The sequence below is a fragment of the Aplidium turbinatum genome, chromosome 1 (genome assembly GCF_918807975.1).
Source record: "Aplidium turbinatum chromosome 1, kaAplTurb1.1, whole genome shotgun sequence".
Taxonomy (NCBI): domain Eukaryota; kingdom Metazoa; phylum Chordata; class Ascidiacea; order Aplousobranchia; family Polyclinidae; genus Aplidium; species Aplidium turbinatum.
Window position 1 is genome coordinate 21,075,323 of NC_137472.1, and position 26,320 is coordinate 21,101,642.

Sequence of the window (26,320 nt, forward strand, 5' to 3'; positions counted from 1 at the left end):
GGTTCAAGCAAAACGTTACATAACGCTTTCGAGTACGGAATGGTAGTTTTTTGTGCTGAATTCGTAGTGAAAAAGCGTTACATGGGGGAGGGGGGATTGAAAAAAGCGTTACGTTGGCGTTACATGGGGGAGGGGGGGGTAAAAAATTCGGAAAAAAAGCGTTACGTAATATTTGAACGTTCCCTTACCGGTATTTCTCTTACTTTTTACGCGCAACTATGTTCAATATTTTTCTAAATCTGTGTGGCTACACAAACACAAGTGACGACATCCACTACCAAAATATCGTGACGAGAAAATTATTTATTGAAAATTTTAAAGGTTAATCTTCTTCGTCATCGCCATCTCCGCCGCTAGCTTTTGCTTTAGCTCTCTTCAAGTTTCGTCGCTTTACTCGACCTTGGAAAAAATGAAGACCTTTTGCAAAGTTTGCACACAATTCAAGACACAAAGCAACGATGCTATCTGCAGCACTAGCTAAGTCAAAATCTTAAGGTTGACAATTACTTGGTTTTTCACGGAGCAAGTTTTGTGTCCAGTTGCAAACAGACGCTTGCAAAGAATAACACCGAAAAACAAAACAAAGGTACCTGGACGGCCACCACCGTATGGAGAGCGGAGGGAAAAGTCGATGTGTTTCTGCGAGTCAAGTCGCACAATGAAGGAAGGGATATTGACAAGTTGCTTACGCACCCTGCAATAAACATCAAGTTTATTCTGTGGCTGTTCGTAACAATTTTTGGGGGTTAAGAAAACAATGTACACAAAAAGAGTTTTCAAAGAAAAGGTCTAATCTACTTGATGTCCAAAATTCAGTTAACCCTTTGAGTAACTTAATGTGAATCCCTTTGAAAAACATTACTTTTTTGTGTTATATACAACAAATCTTGTTTGTTTAACAAAAAAAAAAATTTATCCCCCCAATTTTGGGGAGGGGATTACGAAGGTGGTTAGTACCACTGACCACTGCTACTTTATAGACCTAAAACTACTTTCACATGACAGCAAAGTAAAGCATTTTTTTTTTATTTCTCATTGTTTAGAAAACTACAAAAGTTCACAAGAAAAAGGTTTGCTCATTTGGAGTGAAATTTTTTGAAGCACTCATTTCTGTTATTGCAAAGAGGAACTTGACAGATGGTGCACAGCCATTTTGTGCGATGAGGCTCTTTCTTGGTGCTGCACAGGTTGCATCTCCTCCAGTTTTCTGTCATGACGGGCAAATGATCTGATCCATCCAATCGTATGGCAAGAGATATAATGGTTTTATGTCTTTTGACATCAACTGGGGGATCTGCGCTTGCTGCTGAGCTCCTCTTGCTCTTTGATTGCCTCAGTGATGTGGCACCTAACATGCCATGGACTAAATTTTTTTTGAAAATTTTTAGAGGAACTTTTTCATCACGAATAATTTGGAACAATACATACGAATTAACCATTACAACTTCTAAAAAATGAAAAGCAATGCGGTGCCACCATTTTTTGCTCTTCCTATCCAACGCATACAAAGTCTTCAACATGTCAGCTCTGTCGACGTAGCCCATAATATTGTTGTAGTCTTTGTTGACTTGGTTTCCTCCAATAACCAATTCAATTCCATCTTTGTTTTTTCTGGATATTTGTTCAGATGAAGTAGGATCATGCATATTGGAAAGAAAATGAACAGGCTTGCTGTCCATCCACTTCGTAATTGACAAACCACTCTCATCCATCCTCCAGTCAATATCTCCTTTCTTCATACTTTTGTCGCTTTTCATCTCTGGAACATGTTTTCTGGAAGACTTGATGGTTCCACAAAATCCAATGTTTTTTTGTTTTAAAGATAAAGCCAAAGGAATACTCAAGAAGTTATCTGCAAAAATTTTGAAATGTTTTCCATTCAATGGTTGACATAAATTTTCTACCACGCTTTCACCTAGATTTAATTTCTTGTTCTTTCCTTTCCCAGTGTATAAATCGAATTGACACACATATCCGTTAGAATCAGCTCTTACTCAAACTTTGTACCCTCTTTTGATTGGTTTCTTTGGAATATATTGCTTGAAGCTGCACCTGCATTTAAACTTGATTATCGATTCATCCACAGATTGGTATTCACACGGTTTGTAGCACTTAGAAAATTGGTCATTCAATCCATCCAAAAAAGGTCGCACTTTGTACAATTTAGCAAAATCTTCATGTTCTCTTGAGGGCATTCGGCTATTGTCATTCAAATGGAAATTGGAAAGTAGCCACTGAAATCGCTTGAGAGGCATCGTGTTTGCAATATAGTGGTCTCTTATCATAGGATCAGAAGACCAATAATCTTTGTATGACGACTGTTGCTTCAGCCCCATCAAAAAGTTAATCGCAAAGAAGATTTTCATTTCATTGACAGTTGTAGGAGAAAACGGTCTTTGCCTTTGGGTAGCATACAAATTTGTTTGAAACACAATGTGTTCGTACATATCCTCTCCTAGCAAGGTGTTGAAAATATCACTCTCTGACAGATCTTCCTGGCCAGTAGTTTCGATACATGGTCCTATCTCTTCGGAAAATGGGTAATTAGTGACAGTTTCTTGCTTTTTTCTCCACTTTGGCACAAAAACTGAAGCAGCTCCTACTTCATCGATATCAGGTTCTTCTTCATCAAGAGCTAACTGATGAGCTGCACTTTGGCCAGCCGTAGTCTGAGGAGTATCTGAAACACGTATAGACAACAATTAGATACCGTATGGTAACCTTGTTGCAGTATTCAAAGTAAATGGTAGATTACAGTAAGTTGAGAGCAAAGTCAGATAATAGCTATAACATAAATTTGGGAATATTACCATCTGACGGCTGATCGTTAGTGTTGATTATTAAATCTTCTTCATCTTCACCAGCAACTATTTCTTCCTCATCTTCTGATACAACTGGAAAGTCCACAATAACTTCTTCGAACAGAGCGAATAATTGGTCGGCATCATTGATCGGAATTCCATTCATCTCAAAAATGAATAAAATGTATTTATATCAGTACTCACCCTTAGCCTATTGGTCATTCCAGGGAAATTGTATTGTTTAGATTATACCATGTTAGACCTAGCAGGTGTGTAGGAAACTATTTCCAAGCCAGCAAAACTGGTCCTTTTTACATTGATTCAACGTCTGCAGACGTTGAATCAATGTAAAAAGGACCAGTTTTGCTAGCTGGGTTAGTTTGCTTTTTATTGCAAGAATAATTACCTCAAAAAGTATTACCGTAGTCTACTAGGAAGGTAAAACAGCAACCTATTTTTCACAAAAAAGCTCATACAAAGTATAGATGTTATATATTTTAAAACTGGGTTATGTCGCAGTGGTCAGCACAACTGACCACCAGATTTTGTTCAAAAACACAAAAAATACTGCAGCTGCAGATTATGAAACGATAGTTAAGTTCCGTATACACTTTATCTCCAACGAAATCACATTGAAATGAAAATATGCTCAATGCATAATTAAATAATTAAGAATGAAGAAAGTACAAAAAAACACAACTTACCTTGCAACGATCTTTGTGATTATGAACAAGAAAACCCGCGAAACTGTCGCAAGCACGTGGAAAAGCAAAGGATAATCACTAGAGCGTGAAATTAAGTGGTCAGTTTTGACGCACACTGCCACACTAAAGAATTATTCGCTTGGAACGAGGTGGTTAGTGCTACTGACCACAACTACTCAAAGGGTTAACGAAGCGGTTTATTTCTGTGGAAGCACTTTTACATGCGTCCAGTGGCATTTTTTATTTAGATTTTAAAACACTACCTCGGGTGGACAGAAAACATTGCCAAATTGAAAAATAACCAAAATATTCGCTGCTAAATGGACTCTTTAAAAAGATCCTAAGCATTACCACAAAGCACCTTTAAGAGTGCAATCCCTTGGATAATTTTCACGCCAAGGGAACGCGCCAGGGTTGTCGGTATTTTACCCGACGGGCCCACTTAAAAAAAAACAAAAAAAACCCCAGAGCTTTATATTTGTCTAGTTTTTATTAGAAAATTAAAAAAATGAACAAAAACACTACAAGGCACTTAAAACAAACTTTAAATTAGGACTTAAGGATGTGATTGTGAAGTAAATTTCCAAGAATAAACTGAAAACGCAATGGATATTGTACAGTAGGGTGCGGCTGATGCCCCGACCTGAAGCAAAACACCCTAACTTTTTTTTATAGGTGACACTGGGTACAAAAACAATATTTATGAAGTTTAAGATCAATCTATTAATGTTTAGGACAGGGGTTCTTAACCTTTTTTCCCTTATTACCCATTTCTGTCCAGATCAAAGTCCCATTACCCAAAATCTAATTTTATCTATTTTACCATATTAAAAATATAAAACAGCGTTATTCAACAAAAACAACATTTAACGTAAAGAACGGCATCAATAGTTTCAGTGAGACATTTGCGCTTTTTTTTGTGTACAATCGATGCAATATTGGGTGCGATTTTGGATACTGCACAAAGCAAATCTGACTTCAGATCTAACAGCTTGTTTCGAAATTTTGACTTCAAAGCAACAACACTTGAAAATGCTGATTCACAGAGGTAAGTGGAAGGGAACATAGTCAACAATGTTAGTGGTTTTGCACAACTTTTGGATATGCTTTTCCCATCATTTTCCCAAGTTTTCATCTTCAAAAGAATATAGCTCGCTCGTCTCAACACTAACTCTAGTCTAAATGTACACTTAGCTATATAAACTACTTCAAACAACTGCTAACAGCAACGCAGCCATCAAGCTTGCTTATAAAACAACTGTAACTGAACTGATTATACAAGAAAAATCTTACTATTATGTCGCAAAAATGAAATACATAAAACCGTAGCTAACTGCTCTAGGCTGCTGCTGAGCTGAGTCGGAGTCTGCCTCGCTTTCTGACCTAGTCTTGTTCTAAAACGATCCCTGTTCCATATCTAGAAAGCTAAAACCTCAATTGCTAAGGTAACAAGGATCAGTAGTCAGTAGATGTAACAGAAAATATATTTCGCATTTGTTAGTGCGTCGTCAGTTCCGATAAAGGGCAGTTAAAACCTACAAGTAATGTTTTAAATAACAACTTAACTGCCCTTTATCAGAACTGACGATGCACTAACAAGTGCGAAATATATTTTCTGTTACATCTACTGACTTACTGATCCCTGTTACCTTAGCAATTGAGGTTTTAGCTTACATAAAACCGGCAACAAAAATGATGCGAAAAATAAATCACTATGACGAAACAATTCTAAAAATGATAAAATATCACTGTGCTTGTTTGGTTGTTTTGAACGGACTCAAATAATAAAAAAAGCATAAGTAATAAAGCAACTTTACCACTTACAGCTGTGACATTGTTTGTTACATCTATAATTCTAAATATTCTGGTTCAGCTAATTACCCACCTGCTATCCTGAAATTACCCACATGTGGGTAATTACCCATAGGTTAAGAACCACTGGTTTAGGAGGTCCAGATTTGAATTGAAAATTAAGAAATTTAGTGCTTAATCGCCATAATCGGGTAGTTTTACAGTGCTACATAGTCCTTCATTTATCATGGCAAATTCTGTATTTAAGGTCATCTAGGCTCCACAGTTGCAATGTTTGACACAGTATTACTATGTTCCATACTATTTTTTAACAAGTGGGGTTTTGCAAGCAGACAACTATTTTGAGAAGTAATGTAACCTATTGCAAAATATACTTGATGCAATTGCTGGAAAATGCTAGTATTTAGCAGTAGAACATAGTCTGTGTATTAACCAGTACAAAACACAACTTTTATTAAATGTGAGTGACTGAAATCTTCCTGGTCACTACTTGTCAGCTTTACCTTGTGAATCGCTAAAAGTGAAAACATGCCTCCGTGATGTCATAATACCTTCAAAATGACTTACCACTATTTAGCTCAGTCAAATACCTCCAGTTTCAGTCTCGTAAGTGCAGATCATTTCTAAGGCATTATTCCCAGGTTCAGAATAAGGGTAAATATAAGGAGTCGTTACAGACCACTTCTCCTATATCAAGACAAGGCTCCTAACCATTTTAATTGTGACAACTTAAGAATGGTGAATTACCTTAGACATTTAGTATGCTATGTGGTGAAACACCCATAGAATCGTATTGATCAATTACAAATTAGAATCAATACGTGTAGTTTGTATTCAGTTGGTAGGCTATTTAATTGAAAAATAGTTTGCTAGGCTATGTCGTCTCATGCACAACATGACCCTCGGTATGTTCTACTCACTACGGTTCCCACAAAAGCAGATCAAGATATAAAACGTAGCAAGTTACCAACATACAAGCAAGTGATTTTCAAATTAGTTCAAACAAGGTTATCAGGAAGGCAGGTAATTAGTAATTACAGTACAGTTGAGCAAGTTTTTACATTTTACTTGTGAGCTAACATTTCTTCAGTAGCAAAGCAAAAAATGTCAGAAAAAATAATTTCTTTTTACAAGCAAGAATTTCAAATGAAGATCAAGAGAGACAAAGGCAAACCACTAAAAATATACAGGAATTTCAGAAAAAGCTTAGCGAAACCTTTCTTTTCTGGCCACGCAATGTCATGGTAAAAAATAGCAATGAAGAAGACATGCTATTCCTTATCACAAGTTATCAGTATATAAGCAACCAGGAAACAAGTATGGCTGGAAATAATAGTGTTAGAAGCAAAAGTTAAAAAGATCAGTACCAGGCGATAACAGCAAGATAGACGAGTAGCAAAGGAGGAGGCCCGAGTGAATGATATAAATAATGCTATTGATTTGGAAGCTGAGGATGATGGACAACGAGCGTCATCGAGCCATGCACATCTTCAATGTGGACAACGAGCCATGCACATCTTCAATGATTTGTGAGATAGAGGAAAAACGTTCTCATGAAAGAACATCAAATACAGGAACAGCCATCTTCATTCCTCATGACATAATGAAATTTTCAGGATTAGTCTCTGCAGCAATCAGAAACAGCATTACACCAACTGCCTTATCTGTTACTCTCCATTCTGTGGTTCAAGCCTGTTCTGGAGATGCTTCAAAGCTGAATCTTCACCTATCTCAGTCACACAGATCGTCAGATACAGAGTTGAAACAGCACAACATATTTCAGAAAAAATTCTCTCCATGTGGTCACCACCTGCTGTTGGTGCTTTACATTGGGATGGAAAACTTCTGGAGACTTTAACAAGCAAGATGAAAGGATCCGAGTTTTGATATCTGGCATCGGTGGCATTAAATTGTTGGGTGTTCCAATAATCCCAACCCATTCAACAGAAACAGCTGGAGCACTTGTGTCCAAAGTTACTATGCAGTTGCTTAAAGATTGGCATTGCAAAGATTTTGTTACATCTCTTGTTTTTGACACAACAACCTGTAATACAGGGCATAAAACTGGTGCTTGTATACAACTTCAAGAAGACATAGGTCGCCCTTACTTTAGGCTGCGTGTAGGCACCATGTGGGTGAAGCAATTCTTTTTAAGGTGAAAACCTGTGGTGAAATGATATGTAATTACCGTATGTATCATAGAGTAGCCTACTAAAACAAAAATGTTAGAATGTCACTTCGTAATATCTAAATTTTACCTAAAAAGCAACAAAGGAGTGCTTATAAATCTATTATGGCTAAAGCCTACACAGCGCTGTGGTAAATGGCATTAAAAGTATAAAACACTGATTTTCTAGTGTCAGTTATGGTTTGTTCTGAACAGGGTATTCCTTCAAAAAATTTGCAATCCGAAGACACCATTTTTGAAATTTGTTTGTTTGCCCTAATTCTGCAAAAATTTCAGAAATTCCGTTGCAAAAAGTATGCAAAATTACCCCTAAATTGACACACTGGTTCTAAGTGAAACCTAAGTTGCTGTTCACAGCATAAAAACTATAACTTGCAATGATTTACAAAAATTAGCTGGTATCACATGAACATATAAAAATCACTCAAATTTTTTTAAGCTTAAATCACTCAGTTTAATCTCAAAATTGAAATTTGTGAAGATCGATAATCCTATAAAAGTTGGATTGCAATCTGGACCCCCTAGACCTTATTCAATTTTGCTGAAACTTCATATTTAAGCTTTGTACACCAAGCCTCACTTCCAAAAAAAAGTTAGGGTTGCTACAATCAAGTTTTAAATTTTACGGGGCGTCAGCCGCACCCTATTGTACAGTACACAAAAATCAAGTAATGCCACTTTGTGTATACTACACTAAAACTCATTTATGTAAGAAGGCCTTATAATTAAATTGGTGAAAGTACTGCTCTACTGTAGTCTGTATATATGATGTGAAATGCAATTTAGGAGGCTATTTACCAATTACAGATTCTGGATTCTGAGGCATGGCTGTTTCAGAGCATTTGCCTAAATGGCCATTGGCCACGCAATCGCTCAATTGCTCATACATTAATAAATATAATATATATATATATAAATGATAAAAAATATTTAAACATGATGGCATAAATGCTCCTTGCCTTCAAATCTAAAACAAATGATGCAATAATGTGATTTCTACCACGGTAGCATCAACTTGGTATAGAAATCAGTGGATGATGCAACATCAAACTTGATCTTGAAATTAATGGATGATGCAACATTCAAGCAACAACAGCCCCAATGCATTATTTTATTGAGTTATGCAGGCATGTACTGTGAGTGAAAGGCACTTCATTCGTAAAAAGTGGTTTTGAGGTGAAATAAGCATGAACCTACCTTTTTTTGCATCTTTTTTAAAAGAAAAAACCAATAAAACCCAAAAAACCCGGGTTTTTCTCAACCCTGGAACGCGCACCCCTTTGTTTAAAAACAACTGCTGTAGACCAATAACACTGATCAACAAAAGTTTTTAAACGGGAATCCGATTAGGTGATTCTTGAAGTGTTTTTGACTGATTCCAAAAATGTCCTTATTGTTTTCAAGCACATCTGGTTTTCGAGATATTTGCGTTTTAAATTTTACATTTTGATTATAGGCAGAGTAAGACTGTACAATGTACAATTGTACATTGCAAGTGACGTAAAAATATATGAAGCATTTTATCTGTGACTGATATCGTTGATAAGGACAGTATAAAGAGGGTCTTTTTCCAAACAAAACAAGTGATATATTAAGCAGTTGGCCCTGAAGCAATACCTACTTGTGGAGTCGGAATGGCCCGTTTCGGTGAGTCTGATCCCTTAACGGGAGATTTTTTCGATTTTTTTTTTAATTATCGGGTACCGTAGCCTAATTATCATTGCCGTTTTAGGGTTAGGGGTTAGAGGTTAGAAACTCACCGAATCGGACTCACCGAATCGGACTCACCGAATCGGACTCACCGAATCGGACTCACCGAATAGTAGCAGACCCTGTGGAGTATGTACAGTAGGGTCTCCCACTTTTAGGCGACTTTTCAGGAAAATTAGGTTCGGGTCAAATTCTGACTGGATTTTCGTCACTGATTTCAAAAATGACGTTATTTTTTCATTATGAAGTCATCTTGATGTGCCAGCTAGCAAATTTTTGCTATTTTGGCCTTATCACGAATATGGCAAGAGCTAGAGAGTTGGGACTTGTGCCAAAATGACCGGAAGGGACGATTTCCTATTTGTTGTCAATACAATATGAAACGGTAACTGCAACAGAAAAAAAAATATTTTGAAAAAACATGTTTTTGCTAACTTTTTGACAAAAAAAAGAAAAACACGGCAATTTTGCTTGGGTTTGCTACAGTGATGTTTTTATTTCGATTGTTAAGCTGCACCACCTTGTTTAACAATCAAGTACAGTGGTAGTAGCTAGTGTAGTAGTGGTACACACTATTGAATGTCTCTTCCATGTAAATTAGGTTTATCTTACACATTCAAAAAGCTTTTTGGAAGACAAAGTGAAACGCCCTAGGCCTAATGCATACGAAGATGATGGTTTCATAAACAGAATTAAGAAAATACCAAAACTTAAGCCCCAACATCTGAAAATCCGACAAGATTGTTAAGTTTCCATCACAGCTATAGCTGCAAGTGCAATCATTTAAAAGCTAAGATCTTATGGTTTTCTGAGCACTAAAAAGAAGCTAAAGATTCATCTTTTCGGAGTGACCATGTGTGTCTTCTTGCTCTGGCAGCTGATTTATTGATGGATGTTCCAGGAAATTTGAAACCCCCTACTTTTTTATCGTCAAGAAAACGTGTCCCATGCGCGTTGGATAACAACAGCGAGTGGTTACTTAAGAATGCTGATTTTTGGGTATTGTGTTGGCCCTGTTGGGCCTCAGGATATCCCTAAACTGACGTATGGTTTCTTTCATTGTTTGTGTTTATTTGCCAGCATTTTTAGTCATCCATCTTAAACCTTCCGCTGCTGAAGGTCCCTTAATTGTATTGTTTACAAGAGATTTATTACTTGCATATAAATCTGTTGATGAACCAGTATTCAACGCTGTTCTGAAACATTTCGTTAAGAATCCACCCCAATGGTTAAGCCCTCGTCGTCGTTCGTATGAAGCAGAAAGTTTGTGGTCAGCCGAATGGAAGGACTTGGAGCCAACTTTTCGTCAAGTCATCTAGTGTACGGAGGCCTGTTATTCCATTGGGAGGGGAATAGATGTTAAGGTTAAGCCCTAAAAACATTGCTTCAAGTTCCCACGCTGATGCTCCGCCTTTTGCTGCTGGTGCGGCAAGACAGAAAAGTTTTCCAAGAAACGTTGATATCGAGCAGACGCTTTTGAAGCGTGGCAACTTACGTGATTTTTTTTCTCCGAAGAAAGTAAGATGGCTCCATGCATTGCATGTTTTTCATCTCCATCAGTGTTCTGGCGTATGATCAACAACAAGCGCTTCATTAAGGCGTTGTGAACGGCTTGATTCGAGATGACCAGGATGATTTGGCCAAAACAGACTTGCGCATTTGTGCTGCTTTACACAGTATGGTGTGATACATAATCCCATTGAACTGTGTTGTGTTGTTGAATTGTGGTTTTGTTTGATGGATCTTTGAACTAAATGACCAAGGGTTTAAAGTTAGCTAGTATTAGTAGTTGCAACAGGCATGTAAAAAGCAATGCTGAGGTATATAGGGCCGAATCAACTGAAGCCCTTAGTGTAAAAAGGTGATATGTCACTTTTTTGGAAAATTGAGATTTCTCAATTTTTGGCACTTCCATTAGGTCATCCTTTTTGTGGAAAAAGATGATATGTTAACTACGGCGATAAAAGAAAGTAGGAGCAGTCAAAAGGAGATTTGTCACAACATTTTTTTAAGTTGGCAAGCAAAAAGGCGATATGTCCTGACATACCACCTTTTTGCATGCTAAACGGATAAACAACCATGCTTCATTTGGTTTGACATAACTCCTTAAGGATTTCCAATCAATCAAATTTGCTGTTCATTTTAAAACTGTTCATTTTTTTAATTTGCTGTTCAATCAAATTGCCGCTCATTTTAAAATGCATGGAAATCGAGAACTTTTGTGGTCACACGAATGGAAACGCAGTTGAGATAATCAGTGATGCATGTCCAGTTTTCCACTGTCTGATCTAGCATGTCAAGCAGGCTAAACACGTGTCAGCATGAAACCAGGCTGAAACTTCCAGAGCTTGATTGTAAGCTTGAACAGATAGGCAATGCTCTCGCAGAGAGTGATGATGATTCTGTGTGTGATGATGATATTGCAGACCCATCATATCAGTTAGATGAAAACGCGAACAGAGAAGATAGTGATTCTGATGAGCTTACGGAAATTAATCAGGAAGTTGGTAAGAGTCTTCCTTTTATCACCTTTTTAAATGGTGTTTTTAGTTTCATTTAAAAGGTTATTACTTCCAGAGGTTGGTGATACAGAAGATTCGTCTCAAGTTAGTTCTGCTCAATTAAAACGGCTGAATCAGGCATAGAAAGTAATGGTATGTATGGTATTCATGTTTCTGATTTATTTCTCTTCTATTTTCAATAAGTGGATCTTTTGAATTATTTAGGTATTGGTTATGGTGAAATGCATGAAAGCAGTGATGTCACAATGAAGAAAAAATCAAGAAAGCGAAAGAGTAACCAATCAGCATGGGCATGGCCAAGAAACATAAGAAAGCAGAAGCGTGTTACTGGAGAAGGAAAGGCAGTTTGTGATGGCCAGTTATGCGCCGAAAATTGCAGAAGACAATGCAATGCTCATCAAAAATAAGCATGGATGTGCGGCAGCGCCTGTTCACAGATTTTTACTCCAAAACTTATGATCAACAGCAACAAATTCTATTCGGTGGTATCGAAGGATTTACTCTAGTTCAAAAAAGAAAAAGTGCTGAGAAACATCATGCCATGTCTTTCAGGTACAGGGTGAAAGTTTCCACAGCAAGGTGTGAAGAAACTACTGTCATAGCTGAGGAAGTTTATATCTGTAAAAGTGCCCTTATGAATATTTTTCAAGCAAAAAGAAAACGAATTGATCTCATCAATGCTCAGGTGAAGGAAGGCAATGTTACACCAAAGGACGATGGAAGAGGAAAGCACGCTAACAGACCAAACAAAATTGATGATTCACTAAAAGAGAACATTAAAACTCATACAATTTCCTAGGGTACAATCACACTACAGCCGTAGCCACAACCCGTATCGTGAATACTTGTCACCAACGCTTAGCTTTGCTAAAATGTACCGAGAATACGTCAATAGCTTGCCGCAAAAAGAAAAAGATCCGATGTTTGTAAAGCAAGAGTATTATAACAAGGTGTTCTTCGAGGACTTCAACTTGGGTTTTGGTTCACCAAAGTCTGACACATGTAGTGTCTGTGACATGATTGATAACATAACGAGCCATCTCGAAGATGTGAAACAAGCAGGCATTGAAATGAAAGCTGACCGGGAAGAAGCTAGGAGCAGAAAAGGAACGACTTTTATGTGTTTTGACCTGCAGCAAACCATGTCTTTGCCCAAGTTATCTACGTCCATTGCCTTTTATTTGCGACAAGTCTGATTTTATAACCTGGGAATACATATGGTTCAAATGAAAGATGATGGTGATGTGGAGGAAAATGGTTTCATGTTTTCCTGGGTGGAGAATGAAGGTGTACGGAGGCCTGATGAAAGATTGTCATCGTTGCATGCCTTCTTTTTAGAAGCTGATATTAGACGTGATAAACTTTTAGCGTGGTCTGATTCGTGTGGAGGGCAGAATAAAAGTTTTTTACCATCACTTTCTGGCAAAAATTGCTCCTTTCTGGAAGATTCAAGGAGATTTATCACAAATTCCCTGTTGTGGGACATACATACATGGACTGCGATTGAGATTTTGGATCGATAGAGAAGCAACTTCGACGACACCAGACTGTTTATTTACCATCCCAGTACAAGGAAATTATTCGTGACACGAAGCACAGAAACAAGTACATTGTTTATGATTATGTCAAACAACTTCTACCGCTTCAAAGATCTTCCTTCACGCCTTGGGTTGGTGCGGCGAAAGAAAAATGAGGAGAAGGAGGATTTCTCTATTCAGAAGGTTTGCGCTTTGCGCATTTTAGAATTTGGCAAGATTAATTAGAAATACAGCTTCAACGAAACCACTTGGAAAACGGTAAATATCCAACACAAACGAAAAAGCCAGAATCTCTTGGACACCATTGACATGGCAGCTCTTAAAAAGAAACAAGATTTCTCATATCGGATTGCTGCGAAAAAATTAGCAGATATACAAAAACAAATGCCTTATATCTCAGAACAACACCGCTGGTTCTACGAACGCTTGGTGGAGCGTGACAGCCATGAGGATCGTGAAGATTGCTAAGCAGTTTCTGTTATATTACTTCGATTGCTTTTGCTGTATCACGCAGTGTTTTTTAAACAAATCACGTTTTTCAATAAACAACACTTTTTTCAAAGTTTGTGAAACACTGTGGATAAAGGTGATATGTCAATTTATGTTCAAATAAACAAACAGTAATTTAACCAAGATGTCATATCGATGTGAAAGATAGTTCTAATCATCACCAGCTATCAAAAGATTAGAAAAATATAAGGAATTGGGCAGATGCGTGAACAGGGTAACTTTGCAAAGTTATGAAACTTCAAAAGGCTTTTTCTCGAAAACAACTTTTTTGACGTATCACCTTTTTACACTAAGGGCTTCAACTGTAAATACACTATGCTAGACTACTACCACTGCACTTATTTGTTAAACAATGTGGCGCAGCACAGCAACTTAACAATCGAAATAAAGCGTCACTGTAGCAAAATTGCCGTGTTTCTCTTTTTTTTTGTCCAAAAATGAGCAAAAACATGTTTTTTCAAAATAACTCCTTTTCTGTTGCAGTTAGCGTTTCATATTGTATTGACAATAAATAGGAAATCGTCCCTTCCGGTCATTTTGGCACAAGTTCCAGCTCTCTAGCTCTTGCCATATTCGTGATAACGCCAAATAGCAAAAATCCGCTAGCTGGCGCATCAAGATGACGTCATAATGAAAAAATAACGTCATTTTTGAAATCAGTGATGAAAATCCAGTCAGAATTTGACCCGAACCTAATTTTCCTGAAAAGTCGCCTAAAAGTGGGACACCCTAATGTACAGATGTTGTTTGAACAAGAAGTAGGGTGGGCTGAAGAACACTTTTTTTATATGGAAAAAGGTGTTCTTGAAACGTGCCAAATGGAACTGGAAATCATTTCTCAAATTTTTTGGGAATGGGCCCTTCTAACAGCCGTAACACTCAGCCCAAAAGATCAAACTGCTATATCTTGATACTACTTATGCTGGAGGAGTAAGGCAAGTTGTCAACCTCTTAGCTGCCTGGTAGTTGATTCTTCTAATCAAGTAATGACAACAAGTCGAAAGCAATTCTCCAAAGTAAAAAGGTCAAACAAAGCAGCAACACAAAGTTTCTATCAAAGACATGAAGGAGGGATGGGAGAACGAAACCTGATGTGTTGCCACTGAACTGGATGGGCCAGTTAAAAGTTTGACATGTCTTTCCACAATTTGATTGTGGGAAAGATGTTCAAGTTACAATAGAGTTTGTCTGATTTGTTCAATTTTACGATTAGAAAAAATAAAGGCAGATTCAGTATCAGAAAAATATAACTCACGTTCTCGTTTAAATAATAAAGTGAAATTCTGTTGACCAGTGTAAGAAAATGATACGTCTTTGCAAAAACGACTAATTTTAATACATATAGGCTGGCATTCGTTTGGATTCCAGGTGACGTTTGCAATTGGGATCTGCACCGACCAATTAATTATTTGCAACAGCAGTTTTAAGCTTAGTGGTCTTTCAGTGTAATCTGAGTAAAAATATGGCTAGAAAAACTCTATCCACCTGATATGTCGTTGTCGGATGAGTACACGGGCATGGTGGATTGACTTGGCAAGACCAAGCTTGAAGACTTGAGTCTGCAAACGACGTTCCAAGAAATCTTCAATTTTTAATCCAAGCACGTAATCGAGTTTCATCTTAGATTCATCTAACACACCAATCCTGACCAACCGTCTCAGCAAGGCATTACCTGCAAAAGTGTAATGTGCATTGCAATTCCACCAGGCTATAAAGTTAAGCGAAAAATACATTACTCCAACGCCTCGATTTATAGCTGACCAGGTCCGACTTCAGTGTTGCCATATTTTTTAATTTTATAAATATTTAAAAAAAATAAATCAGTAGTTTTTGAAAAGTAGTGCTATTTTCCTCAAAACCACTTCGGTGTTTTGCTGCATTTAAAAACTTGAAACATTAACAATATATACAGTATAAACCATAGATACAGTAGAACTAGCCTATAGCGACACTTGAAACAATGTTACAATACCGAAATGTCACAACTCACAACAGCCAAAATTATTACAGCAGGATTTTACCTGCATTGCCTAAGGCAGAAGCTTCAGCCAGAGTTGCAATGCTCTAACCAGAACATCTGGCCAAAATGTTGGTTTCAGTGCATCACGAATAAGCTTTTTCCTCATCCGGTCAACTAAACACTGTTCACACGAAACAGATCACACTTACCTTCAAAAAGACGTTTTGTGTCTTTTTCATCTAGGGTAAGCAATTCTCTGGCAGCTTTTCGAATTTTGGCTAGAGTATATTTTACTCTCCATACCTAGCATAAAACACTTAATAAATAAAGCTTCTCACAGAAATCATTACCTTCTCACGTTCTCTTTAAAACACTTGCCATATATATAATATAGAAAATGGTCAATAATAAGGAGCCCAAAATGTAGATTGAAGCACTTATTCCACAAATGTTTTAAAAAGATGACTGTTTTATCAAGGTACTAGGCTATAATACTTTGGTCATATACACACAGGCCTTGCCAAAGTGTTATCTGGAGATTGATGTTATTTCAATTTTGCACCCCAAGCTAAAGTAAATTTACATATCACTTTGAAGTGATTGCCAATTGCCAAAGTGCGATCACTAAATTTCAAATCACTGCAAAACTCTTAATGTTACAGTCAGGGCTGCGATTTTTGCCTTTTTCGGTGGCAATGCCGTTCTACACACGCCGTCACTATTCGACAAGCGGCATGTCTTACGGGGGAAAAAAAGCTGAGAGAAGATGTCAAGTCGAGGAACATTTGGGGGGGGGGAGCATCAGGTGATGCAATTATAAGCGTGTCAACTTACGTAAATTTTCTTGCGCCAGGTACTACTTCAAGGCAAGGCCTAAAAACAACCCTTCACGCAAAGTACATTACTAAGTACTTGACACTCCTTTGCAATCACTCAACCAGTGTGCAATTAAAAACTTAAGTGACTCTGACGTACACCCACACAACTTGTCCGGTAATTCGCGGCCAAACACTTATCTGACTCTTGTGATGTCATATTACTATTCGACAAACAAATGCAAAAGTTTTGGTCGCTGGATAAGAAAAAATTGCAGCCCTGGTCACAGTAAAAAATAGCAAATCATTTCCTATTGCATAATGAAAAGTTTGGGTGTTTAGTTTATCAATATTAATATTTCTCGTTAACTTGTTCTTGCTTTAAAAACATTTGCATGGAACAGTTATATGGACAACACCAGAGATATAGTCACTTCCTAAATTCCAAAGCCACACAGTGTAAATTTTTAGGACTTACATATTGCATTAAACCAAGTTTGTTTTGATTTTTGGCAGCAACCAAATTTGCAATGTGACACAAAATAAAAAACTATGTACCGTACATTTATCAGAAGTTGACATAAAGTAGTAACAATTGAACTTCAAGACTAACTCTATTCTATTGTTAAAAATGTTCAACTGTCAAATACCAATGAATGTGTGCAATTGTGCATGCTCAATGCTCATACCACATAGTGCCTAAATTAAAAATGAGCAATAAAAAGCAGTACGGTAACATCAATAGTCACTTTTAAGTTGAATCAACCTTGAAAAGAAAACCACTCCCAAACTGTGTCAAACTGATACCCTTTGAAATCTCAATTATACAGACAACACACGAGCTTACAAACTATGTCAGAAAAAAAAGTAAGTTTAGTGGTAATATATATCCTGCTCATAAGTAAATACAGGCCGTAACGGTGCAACCTATTTCATCTAAAGATAAAATGCAATATGTAAAAAACATGGCAATATATAATGCAATATGTAAAAAACACAACAGAGCCAAAGTCACTGAGTTGCCGCAAACATCTTAAAATTTTCCATTTGAAAAGAGAAAGAGAAAAAACACAGAAGTGTCAAAAACGCTGATCGGAGTTGCCGAAACAGTTGACTGCATTAAGTATCGTGAAATTGACCAAAATGCTACATTTACGACTCATGGTAAAAGAATAGCCATTAGGCTTATTATTATAAACAAAGGAAATGAAATTCTCAAAACAAACTGCATAACTGTTGATTAGACTAGAGGTAGGGGATAAAGTGTGACCTTCTCAGATTTTGCTCTGTCCACATTTTTTGGAAAGTATTTGTGATAACTATTAACAATATGCAAAAATATTTGAAAAATATTTATTTTTTATCAGTAGACAACAATTTTTAAAATTTTGACCATATTTGTGAGAAAAATGTAAATATTCGGTTTTCGGCATGTTTTGATGAATTCATAATAAAGAGTGTAGGTCCTCTACATGCATGTATGCTAGGTACGTTCCATTTGACCCGCTTTATTTTTCCGCACATCCTTAATTTTATTTTGACCTCAGTTGACCCCAAGAGCAGAGGCTTGACCTTTCGTTTTGTGAACTTTAGAATAGTAAAAATTTGAACAATTTTCTTGTATAAAGACAGGAAGAATATTACGAGTTAATAGTTGAAACCTACGAGAGATTGGCTACAGTAGCCTCACTGACTACATCTTCTGTTGTCACAGCCAAGTAATTATGGGACAAAACAGATAGTCTAATGACTGATGCAGCAAGAAAGAACTTGCAGGTAGAAGAGCATGTTGCAATTGCATTGTCATCTGATCATCGACCATATCATTTGCTTTGCAAAAGCCATACTGTTAAGACACAAATAACTCTTTGAGGTATTTTGGCCCATTCTTTTTTCAGATTAGCCTTCAGTGCTTCCAAACTGTGGTGGTGTTTTGTCGAAACCTTGCTCTCAAGGTAAGACCAGATGCCAAAGTCTAGGGGATAAAGGGGGCCATTCTTCTTTGGAAATGAAGAACGGCACATAGCCAGTTTTGCATTCTCTTAGCTCCATGTGAAGGAGCAGAATCTTATTGGAATGACCAATTATGTTTTTTGAAGTGTTTCTTTGCCCAAGGCAACAATGAACCCTCAAGAATGTCATTTCGGTAGTTTTCTTAGTTCAATTTCACTCCTTGACCCACAAAAATCAATGGACTTCTTCCTGATTCGTTGACTGCGCCCACACCATCACTGATGCCACCCCTTGTCTTCGAATGACTACTCGGGGTTCCAAGTCACCATCTCTTGACCAAACACGATCATTCTGACTGTTAAAATGATGCTGGACATCAAATTTCTTCTCATCGCTGAACACAAGGTTTGGCAGCATGCCTTCTCCTTCAATGTGTGAGAGCAGAAATCTGACTCTTGAGAGGCGTTTCTCAATGGTATTGGCATTTAGCAACTGTTTCTTCATGTGTTTGCATGAGATCATCTTCAAATCCTTCTTGAGAACTGTGAACATGGTTCCATAGGCCACGTTTGCCTCCTTTGCCAGTTTTTGAATTGCATCTCTTGTAACGTTAATTATTATTGATGACCCTATATTTAAAGATCTTAAGAATGGCAAAATGGATACTTTGGGTAATTTTGTTGTGCGCTATAAACATGTACCAATATATAGACCAACCAGATACAGTCTTGAAATCTAAAATCTTACAGAATATGTGCTATGATTCTGCAGCAGCCATACAGTTACAATGTGGTCGAGAATATGGTTTTGCTCAAGAAAACCAAAAATGTCATGCCACAATATTGGACAAACTTTCAGTTCAGGATCTTCAAAACTTACCAATTAACAACCTCGATTGTGAGCGTGACCTGGGCAAGTTAAGCCACTGTCAGTGGTAGCAAAATATCGCAATAATAAGTTCACTGCAAGAGGCATACGCACCGACATGACCTTATACCAAAGCAATCAAGGAAGAGTCGACAATATATCAAAACAAGTCATGAAAATCTTGAAGAGAAACTAATTGGACGCATGAACAAAAGGATGTATCCCGCGAAAAAATTAAGGCAAAATTAATGAAACGACAAGAAAAGGGTTATGCAATGAAATTATTAGAATTGTACCAAACATGGAATGGTCCTTGCACATTAGGGTGGTTATTAAAAATTTTTTTTTTGAAAATTGAACGGGCTACCCCTGATTATTTTTACATATGATGAAAAAACACCTACAAAAAAATTTCATCCAAATCGGAAAAAATTTAGAACGTGCTACCGCACATTAAAAATCTGGAAAATTCAAGAAATTTTGCAATTTTCATGATTTTTTTAGAAAATATTTTAATGCCGCTAATGGATAATAAATGCTCAAACACAACTTTATATGACAGATGAAAGGTCTTAAACACTATTTAAACCTATTTTGAGATCACTGGGTAATGATATAAGCTTGCTGGCGGTCTTTAAAAATCGTGGAAAATTCAAGGAATTTGGCGATTTTTATGAATTTTTTTTAATGGCACAAGCTAACAGCAATAGGCTCAAATGCAAATTTATGTGATATAAATTTTATTACTTCTCCAGGAAAAGGTGTACTTTAAGCATTAGCATTGTATTGAATTCTTCAAATTTATGACTTCAAAGACAGTTGGTCGTCATCAAGATGAGATATGGCTTGTAGGCAACTACAAACGTTGTCTCACTGGAGCGAAGCTGCCATCAAAAAGAGCAGTTCTGCAAGTTTATTTCTACTTGCATTGTGTTGAAAAAAAAAGAAGGTTAGAGAGAGTTCCTCTGCACTATCTGACATGGTATTAGATTTCTGGAAAAGAGCGAAAATTCCTTGCAAATTGAAAAAAAAATTGATTGTTACTATTGAAAAACTTGTGAACAACTGGCAGAAACTGAAAAATAAAGAAAACAAAGCAAAACGTTCAAATACTGCAAAAAACAAGGAAACTAAATTTTCTGAAGACTTAGACAGATTGTTTGATATAGCACATCCAAATGCCTTGGAATTAATGCAAATTCAAGAAGACTGTGAGTTTTTAATTACTCAAAGAGAGAAAGGGCGAAGAGATACCATGGCTGAAAAAGATATGACTTTGGCCCGTAAAGAAGATCGAGTAAGCGCAGAGACGCAGAATCAAATAGGACATTTAGAGAATCAGAGACGAGCGGGTGAGGCTTATCAGTGAGTATCATCACGGCTTCTAGTGAATATGTACCTGAAAATGATACAACTTTTACTCCTAATTCACTGAAATTGGATCATCTGTCCTCACCAAAACAAAAGAGAGGACGAATGTCTCCTGTAACCCCGACAATGGCTGCTACTTTAGATCGCACAAAAATGTGTGATCTCTGCTACATATTTCCTTGCTGAAACAGCAAAGAGCCTTGGATATGAAATAGACAACTTCACCATCAACAAGTCTTCAATACGGCAAGACAGAATACAATGGAGGGAGAGTATGAAAAGTTTTCTCCTCATGTGCCATTGACAATCCATTGGGATGGAAAACTTCTATGCAATATCACAGGTAAAAACACTGTGGACAGACTGCCAATTGTTGTAACGGGATTAAATACTGAACAAATGCTGGCAGTCTGTCCACAGTATCTTTACCTGTGATATTGCACAGAAGTTTTCCATCCCAATGGATTGTCAATGGCACATGAGAAAACTTTTTTTTTTATGCTACTTGCCATACTCTCCCTGCATTGTATTCTGTCTCGCCGTATTGAAGACTTGTTGATGGTGAAGTTGTCTATTTCATATCCAAGGCTCTTTGCTGTTTCAGCAAAGACATATGTAGCAGAGCGGTCACTCACTTTTGTGCGATCTAAAGTAGCAACCATTGTCGGGGTTACAAAAGACATTCGTGCTCTTTTTTGTTTTGGTGAGGACAGATGATCCAATTTCAGTGAATTAAGAGTAAAAGTTGTATCATTTTCAGGTACATATTCACTAGAAGCCGTGATGATACTCACTGATAAGCCTCACCCACTCGTCTCTGATTCTCTAAATGTCCTATTTGATTCTGCGTCTCTGCGCTTACTCGATCTTCTTTACGGGCCAAAGTCATATCTTTTTCAGCCATGGTATCTCTTCGCCCTTTCTCTCTTTGAGTAATTAAAAACTCACAGTCTTCTTGAATTTGCATTAATTCCAAGGCATTTGGATGTTCTATATCAAACAATCTGTCTAAGTCTTCAGAAAATTTAGTTTTCTTGTTTTTTGCGGTATTTGAACGTTTTGCTTTGTTTTCTTTATTTTTCTTCAGTTTCTGCCAGTTGTTCACAAGTTTTTCAATAGTAACAATCAATTTTTTTTTCAATTTGCAAGGAATTTTCGCTCTTATCCAGAAATCTAATATCATGTCAGATAGTGCAGAGGAACTCTCTCTAACCTTCTTTTTTTCCACACAATGCAAGTAGAAATAAACTAGCAGAACTTCTTTTTTTGATAGCAGCTTCGCTCCAGTGAGACAACGTTTGTAGTTGCCTACAAGCCATATCTCATCTTGATGACGACCAACTGTCTTTGAAGTCATAAATTTGAAGAATTCAATACAATGCTAATGCTTAAAGTACACCTTTTCCTGGAGAAATAATAAAATTCATATCACATAAATTTGCATTTGAGCCTATTGCTGTTAGCTTGTGCCATTAAAAAAACTTCTAAAAATTCTTAAAAATCGCTAAATTCCTTGAATTTTTCACGATTTTCAAAGTCCGCCAGCAAGCTCATATCATTACCCAGTGATCCCAAATAGGTTTAAATAGTGTTTAAGACCTTTCATCTGTCATATAAAGTTGTGTTTGAGCATATATTATCCATTAGCGGCATTAAAATATTTTCTAAAAAAATCATGAAAATTGCAAAATTTCTTGAATTTTCCAGATTTTTAATGTGCGGTAGCATGTTCTAAATTTTTTCCGATTCTGATGAAATTTTTTTGTAGGTGTTTTTTCATCATATGTAACAATAATCAGGGGTAGCCCATTCAATTTTCAAAAAAAAAATTTTTAAGGACCACCCTATTGCACATCCACAACAGAACTTGGATCGATCCTGGCATCAAAATATGACAAGCAGGAAAAAATTGTGAGAGCAGAATTGGCATATTACCGTCATGCACACAAAGTGGATGTAATTCGAATGCCCGGATTATTCAAACTGAACAATATTTCCCATGAGGAAGGTGTCGAAAATCTGTGCATTTTGTTGAGTGATACTGATCCATTAGTCTCCAGTACTGTAACAATCATGGACTTGCCGAGTGATCAAGATGTCCTTTATGCGATGCATTATACCGAAACTGGAGTTCACCCTGTTCCGGATATTTGCAAAGAAAACAATTTGGAGGCAAACAGCATATGCGTTACAGTGTGGGAAATGGCAGACGGACCTATGGTTTATTGGGTATGTACATTCCAACAAAAGAAATATGGTGGTAGAAGTTGAACATTTGCATAGAGTGCAACCTCAAAGCAGCCGACTATGGAAATACCCCAGACATAACATTGAAAATGTTGACATGGAGCAAGCGTTGCCATGTAAATTGGGGAATAACTGGTGGACACGTGACGAAATTCACGCTTAAGAATGCAGATGACATTATAAACGCATTTTTATCTTTGAACTTGAAGTAAAAAAGATTAAAATGCATGTCCAAATAGTATTGATTTAGGTTATATTTTTGAAGTGATTTTTTTTCCAGGCTTCTTGCACGAAAGTGTGAGTTTCAAAAGTCCGAGCAATGAAGCGCGTGTTCTAACATCAAGTGCAATGGATACCCAGATGTTAGCTATATTGAGATGATCGGTTCCACATTATACTGTATGACTCCAGGCATTTAACGTTTGTGGTGCCTAAGGAATACATCTCATTGTAGGAATGAAGCGACTGCGACAAAATTATTCATGCATGACTGTTTGTATCAATTTTTTAACCCTTTGACTGCCACAGCTTATTTCAATTGGGTTTACCTCTGTGCCAAGGGTATTTTGCCAAAATTGACACTTTTTATGAAAAACGAATTTCGGCGCGTTTTTGAAAGGCTGATTTAGGTTGTTTTGTCAAAATAGATTTGGAACTGTCAAGGTTACGTTTTGCGTCATCGATGGTTTCTATGACGTCATAAAAATGATCATTGATGGGGGGGGCCCAGACCCCCCACCCCTGGGTGGCGCCTTCAGCGAACAAGCTGTCAAGCTTTGCCCGCCGGCCGTCAAACCCCCCCTCCCCTTTCAAAATACCTATCTACGCTACTGAATTGGATCATTGTCATTGGGGCCCACAAAGCATATTCTGCACAGGGGCCAAAATGCCCCAAGAGCGGTACCTCTAAATACCCATTGTCAGGCATTGTCGGGCGTTGTCGGGCATTGTCGGCTTTTTGGGGAGTTGTGGAGCATTTCTAGGGGTTGTCGAGCATTTTCAGGGGTTGTCAGGTATTGTAGAGTACCTACTTTCAGGCATTGTTGGGAATTTCCAGGCATTGTTGATCATTATCAGTGGTTGACAGGTTTGTTAGTCATTATAGAACATATTCAGGCATTGTCGAACATTTTCAGGGGTTGTCGAGCATTTTCAGGGGTTGTCAGGCATTGTAGAGTAGCTACTTTCAGGCATTGTGTATGATTTCCAGGCATTGTCGATCATTATCAGTGGTTGACGGGTTTGTTACGCATTATAGAACATTTTCAGGCATTGTCGAACATATGCAGGGGTTGTGGAACATTTTCAGGGGTGGTCAGGCATTGTAGAGTAGCTTCTTTCAGGCATTGTTGGGAATTTCCAGGCATTGTCTAGGATTTCCAGGCATTGTCGATCATTATCAGTGGTTGACGGGTTTGTTACGCATTATAGAACATTTTCAGGCATTGTCGAACATATGCAGGGGTTGTGGAACATTTTCAGGGGTGGTCAGGCATTGTAGAGTAGCTTCTTTCAGGCATTGTTGGGAATTTCCAGGCATTGTCTAGGATTTCCAGGCATTGTCGATCATTATCAGTGGTTGGCGGGTTTGTTAGTCATTATAGAACATTTTCAGGCATTGTCAAATATTTTCAGGGGTTTTCGAGCATTTTCAGGGGTTGTCAGGCATTGTAGAGTAGCTACTTTCAGGCATTGTCTAGAATTTCCAGGCATTGTCTAGGATTTCCAGGCATTGTCAATCATTATCAATGGTTGACAGGCTTGTTAGGCATTGTCGGAAATTTTCAAGCATTGTCGAACATATTCAGGGGTTGTCGAGCATTTTCAGGTGTCAGGGGTTCTCAGGCGTTGTAAAGTACTTTAGATTCTTTCTGGCAGGCATTGTGGGACATCTTCAGGCGTTGTCTAGGATTAGGCCTGACAACTGACAATGCCTGACAACCCCTGAAAATGCTCGACATCCCCTGAAAATGTTCGACAATGCCTGAATATGTTCTATAATGACTAACAAACCTGTCAACCACTGATATTGATCGACAATGCCTGGAAATCCTAGACAATGCCTGGAAATTCCCGACAATGCCTGAAAGTAGCTACTCTACAATGCCTGACAACCCCTGAAAATGCTCGAAAACCCCTGAAAATGTTCGACAATGCCTGAAAATGTTCTATAATGCCTAACAAACCCGTCAACCACTGATAATGATCGACAATGCCTAGAAATCCTAGACTATGCCTGAAAGTAGCTACTCTACAATGCCTGACAACCCCTGAAAATGCTCGACAACCCCTGAAAATGTTCGACAATGCCTGAAAATGTTCTATAATGCCTAACAAACCCGTCAACCACTGATAATGATCGACAATGCCTGAAAGTAGCTACCGGTACTCTACAATGCCTGACAACCCCTGAAAATGCTCGACAACCCCTAGAAATGCTTCACAACCCCCCCAATAGCCGACAATGCCCGACAATGCCTGACAACGCCCGACAATGCCTGACAATACCCGACAATGGGTATTTAGAGGTACCCCCCTAAGAGTGGCACTGCTATGACTAATGGTTATACACTTGGGAGGCAAAATTCAACCTCATCAAGTATCTTGTCAGTGCATATTTGTCTTCAGAATGTATTTCGAATTTGCTTTGGACGTACCAGAAACGTCCAACCATCTTAAAAAAACAAAAAGCCTGGCATACAACTAACTACATATCTTGACGTATCACATACGTCCTTGGCATACAAATAATGCATTCTTATGACGTACGAGAAACGTCAAGGGCACTCAAAGGGTTAATAACTTTTTTTCTGTTGTTCTGAGACACTTTTTAATATATTTTTTGAACTCCTTACCCCCTTTTTCTAGTATCATTTGGCAATAAATTAACAAAAATCACTCATGCGTGACTGCGTAATCTGGGTATTTAAACGGTCATAACCCTGGTACTGATTGTCCAATTTTAATAATATTTTTTTTAATTTTTCAGCTAAAGAAGTGATTTCAGATAATCTAGATATCAGCCTACTAGGCTAAAAGTAAAGGGGTTTTAAAGGAGAATTTTGTAGTTTTTATGAAAAGTTGTTGCTAAGCAACAGCGAATAACTTCCAAGAAGCTAATCGAAAAAAAATTTTTATGCATATTTTTGAAATCAGCATTGAAAACCCATGCAGAAGAGTCACAATATAGAAGAAAACAGAAGAAAGTCCGGGGATTGGGGAGGTCTACTACTAATGGGTTTTGCTGATTTTTGTTTGTGTGATAGAGAATGTACAATTACGCAGAAAGCAAAACATCTTTTCTAAATATCTTGAGTGATGG

At 37.5% G+C, this 26,320-nt stretch overlaps 1 protein-coding gene across 1 annotated transcript in view; it reads right to left on the reverse strand.

The window, feature by feature from the left end:
* Positions 1-285: 285 nt before the first annotated feature.
* LOC145771141 (small ribosomal subunit protein uS4) overlaps positions 286-26,320 on the reverse strand; it is a 34,137-nt gene continuing 8,102 nt past the window's right edge. The window contains exons 3-6 of the mRNA XM_082582882.1: positions 15,955-16,048; positions 15,271-15,457; positions 591-694; positions 286-399 (exon numbers count right to left, since the gene is read on the reverse strand). Coding sequence (XP_082439008.1) covers positions 323-399; positions 591-694; positions 15,271-15,457; positions 15,955-16,048 — 462 coding nt within the window. The 3' untranslated portion in view covers positions 286-322. The remainder of the gene's footprint in view (positions 400-590; positions 695-15,270; positions 15,458-15,954; positions 16,049-26,320) is intronic.